Source organism: Penaeus monodon, chromosome 36 (genome assembly GCF_015228065.2).
Source record: "Penaeus monodon isolate SGIC_2016 chromosome 36, NSTDA_Pmon_1, whole genome shotgun sequence".
In the NCBI taxonomy this organism is placed as follows: Eukaryota; Metazoa; Arthropoda; class Malacostraca; order Decapoda; family Penaeidae; genus Penaeus; species Penaeus monodon.
The window spans coordinates 16,596,091-16,598,590 of record NC_051421.1 but is presented as its reverse complement, the minus strand read 5'-3'; the positions used below and the strand labels follow the sequence as shown (position 1 = coordinate 16,598,590).

The following is a 2,500-nucleotide window of genomic DNA, read 5'->3' as shown; positions in this document are numbered from 1 at the left end:
ACTCTCATTTACAGTATACTATGGACAGACTGATTACATGATATATAAACTAATGACATAACATAAAATTATAATGATAACAATCATAAGCATCACCACCTTTCATTATATTAAGATAATTAGAATCAGAATATCAGTACTAAACTCAGTAATAGTAATCATAATATCAATCAGATTATTAGTAACAAATGTTTTAGTAATATTTTTCTGCTATGATCATAAAACAAATATTTAGTCTTTTATTCAAAAATTTATCCCAACTAGATTCAAGAAGTTTATATACAAACCTGAAAAGATTGTCACAACATAAAAGAATCTTACCAACTCAGTATATCAATATATCAATTCTTGAAATGAACCAGCTCAACAGAAAATCTAGTCTTTTGATATACTCATCTATCTACTAAGCCCCAAATCTATATTCATATTCAGTCACACTTCTATAACACCAAAAGAAACCATCTAAAGAGGAAACCCCCCATGAACCCCACATACCAAAATAAACCTTCACACTTACACTTCGTGTGGCAACAATGGCCTCAGCCTTGGCTCGGCCCACACCCACAAGGGTCTCCAGTTCCTCCACTGTGGCAACATTGATGTCAATAACACGATCACCCATCATAACATCATTCTGTGCAAAATCAAGATTGTGTAAGTATCACTACAATCTTGATGAATTACTGTGTAATAGCTAAAAATGAGCATAACTTGAATAGAAAATAATTTTAATCTACATTACTATAACAATTTCAGAAAGATGTAAAATTAAACATGAAAAAAAGCAAGTGGACAATACACTGTCAACTTTAACAGTTTTACAATTGGCAGAATTACATACAATGCCAGAGTTGTAAAGGCAGAGCAAAAGAAGTATAATGAAGCAATAAGTGGGAAACAAGGTAATTCAGAATAAGGAACAGAAGCAAAAATATAAGTCACAGGAAGGTGATGATGGATATGATGGATATGATGGATAGGTGGATGGTAAAGGAACAGAACATAAGGGAGGGAGGAAGGAAGAGGAAGAGGAGGAGGGGGGAGAGGGAGGGGAGGAGGAGGAAGAGGAGGAGGGAGGAGGAGGAGGAAGATTAGAAGGAGGGCAGAGGAGGAGGAGGAGGAGGAGGAGGAGGAGGAGGAGGAGGAGGAGGAGGAGGAGGAGGAGGAGGAGGAGGAGGAGAGGAGGAGGAGGAAGAGAGGAGGAGGAGGAGGAGGAGGAGGAGGAAGAAGAGGAGGGGGGAGGAGGAAGAGGAGGAGGAGGAGGGAGAGAGGAGGGGAGGAAGGAGGAGGAGGGGGAGGGGGGGGGGGAGGAGAGGGAGGGGGAGAGAGGGGAGGAGAGGAGGGGGGAAAGAGGAGAGGGGGGGAGGAGAGGAGGAGGGAGGGAGGGAGGAGGAGGAGGGGAGGGAGGAGGAGGAGGAGGAGGGGGGGAGGAGGAGGAGGAGGAGGAGGAGGAGGAGGAGAAAGAAGATGAAAACCAACAAAAATGCAAAACAACACATTGATAGCAATAGGAGTAAGTTGGGGATAAAAAGAGAAAATTATATAAGCCAAAGAATTTCTTAAATACATTTGCTTAGAAGATGGCACATAACAGTATAGTATCCTATGATATACCCAAAGCACTCATTAAAACATTAAGCATCAAAATACCCATTTTCATAAAAAGAAAGATTATGAAGAAATAAGGGAAACTGCACCCTAAAATATACAGAAACCCTTTTCTCCAACAATTGCCCAGACAAATAAAGTAATCTGTATAGCACTTACTTCATTAAATCATCTGCATTTTATTCTGGAATTCAAAACAATAACATAATTACACTCACATAGCAGGAATCAATGATAATGTAATATACATCATTAGTCTATCCCACTTAGAAAACAACTTTAAAAAGTTCAAAACCTCTTTTAATTATTTTTTTCCAGTCAATCTTCCCTGTAACATCAATATGACTCTACAAACCATGCCCATCATACTCTATGAAAACTTTATGCTCAAAATTCCATTAAATCATTTTTTTAAGAGCATCCTAAATGCCTACAAAACAATACTTGTTTTAGAACATATCAATCCCAATTGATTATACTTGTGGAAAACCTCACTGGATTTCAGAATAGAATTAAACTTTAAATATAATCAATTACATCAATGATTAGAAATTGAATAAAAGCTCTAATACCTCCCCTGTTTACCCTATTTCTTGAATTATTTGAAAGATTTTTTTTTATTACTTTCATTGTTAAAAACATCACAAATAATATAATAATGATAATAATGGTAACACAAAGTCATAAGAAGCTAATGGATTCCCCCCCCCAAAAAAAAAAAAAAAATAAATAAATAAACAAGAATGTAAACAGTTAAGATCAAGTAGACAACTAGTAACTGACTCTGTTAACCAATTGCAGAACAGTCTATGTATAAGCCAATGATATAAATGAAGTGGGCAATAAATGTTCCAAGGACCAACAAATTAATATTATTCAGAATATATCTAGA

The 2,500-nt window shown here is 36.8% G+C and overlaps 1 protein-coding gene across 2 annotated transcripts in view; it reads right to left on the bottom strand.

Moving 5' to 3' along the window:
* The window catches only part of LOC119595812 (F-box/WD repeat-containing protein 7-like), a 26,653-nt gene that overhangs the window by 18,090 nt on the left and 6,063 nt on the right, over positions 1 to 2,500 (bottom strand). The window contains exons 2-3 of one of the 2 annotated variants that reach the window (XM_037944984.1): positions 1,768 to 1,792; positions 518 to 634 (exon numbers count right to left, since the gene is read on the bottom strand). In XM_037944984.1, the coding sequence (XP_037800912.1) occupies positions 518 to 625 (108 nt within the window). In that variant the 5' untranslated portion in view covers positions 626 to 634; positions 1,768 to 1,792. The remainder of the gene's footprint in view (positions 1 to 517; positions 635 to 1,767; positions 1,793 to 2,500) is intronic. The other variant, XM_037944985.1, reaches the window with a different exon arrangement.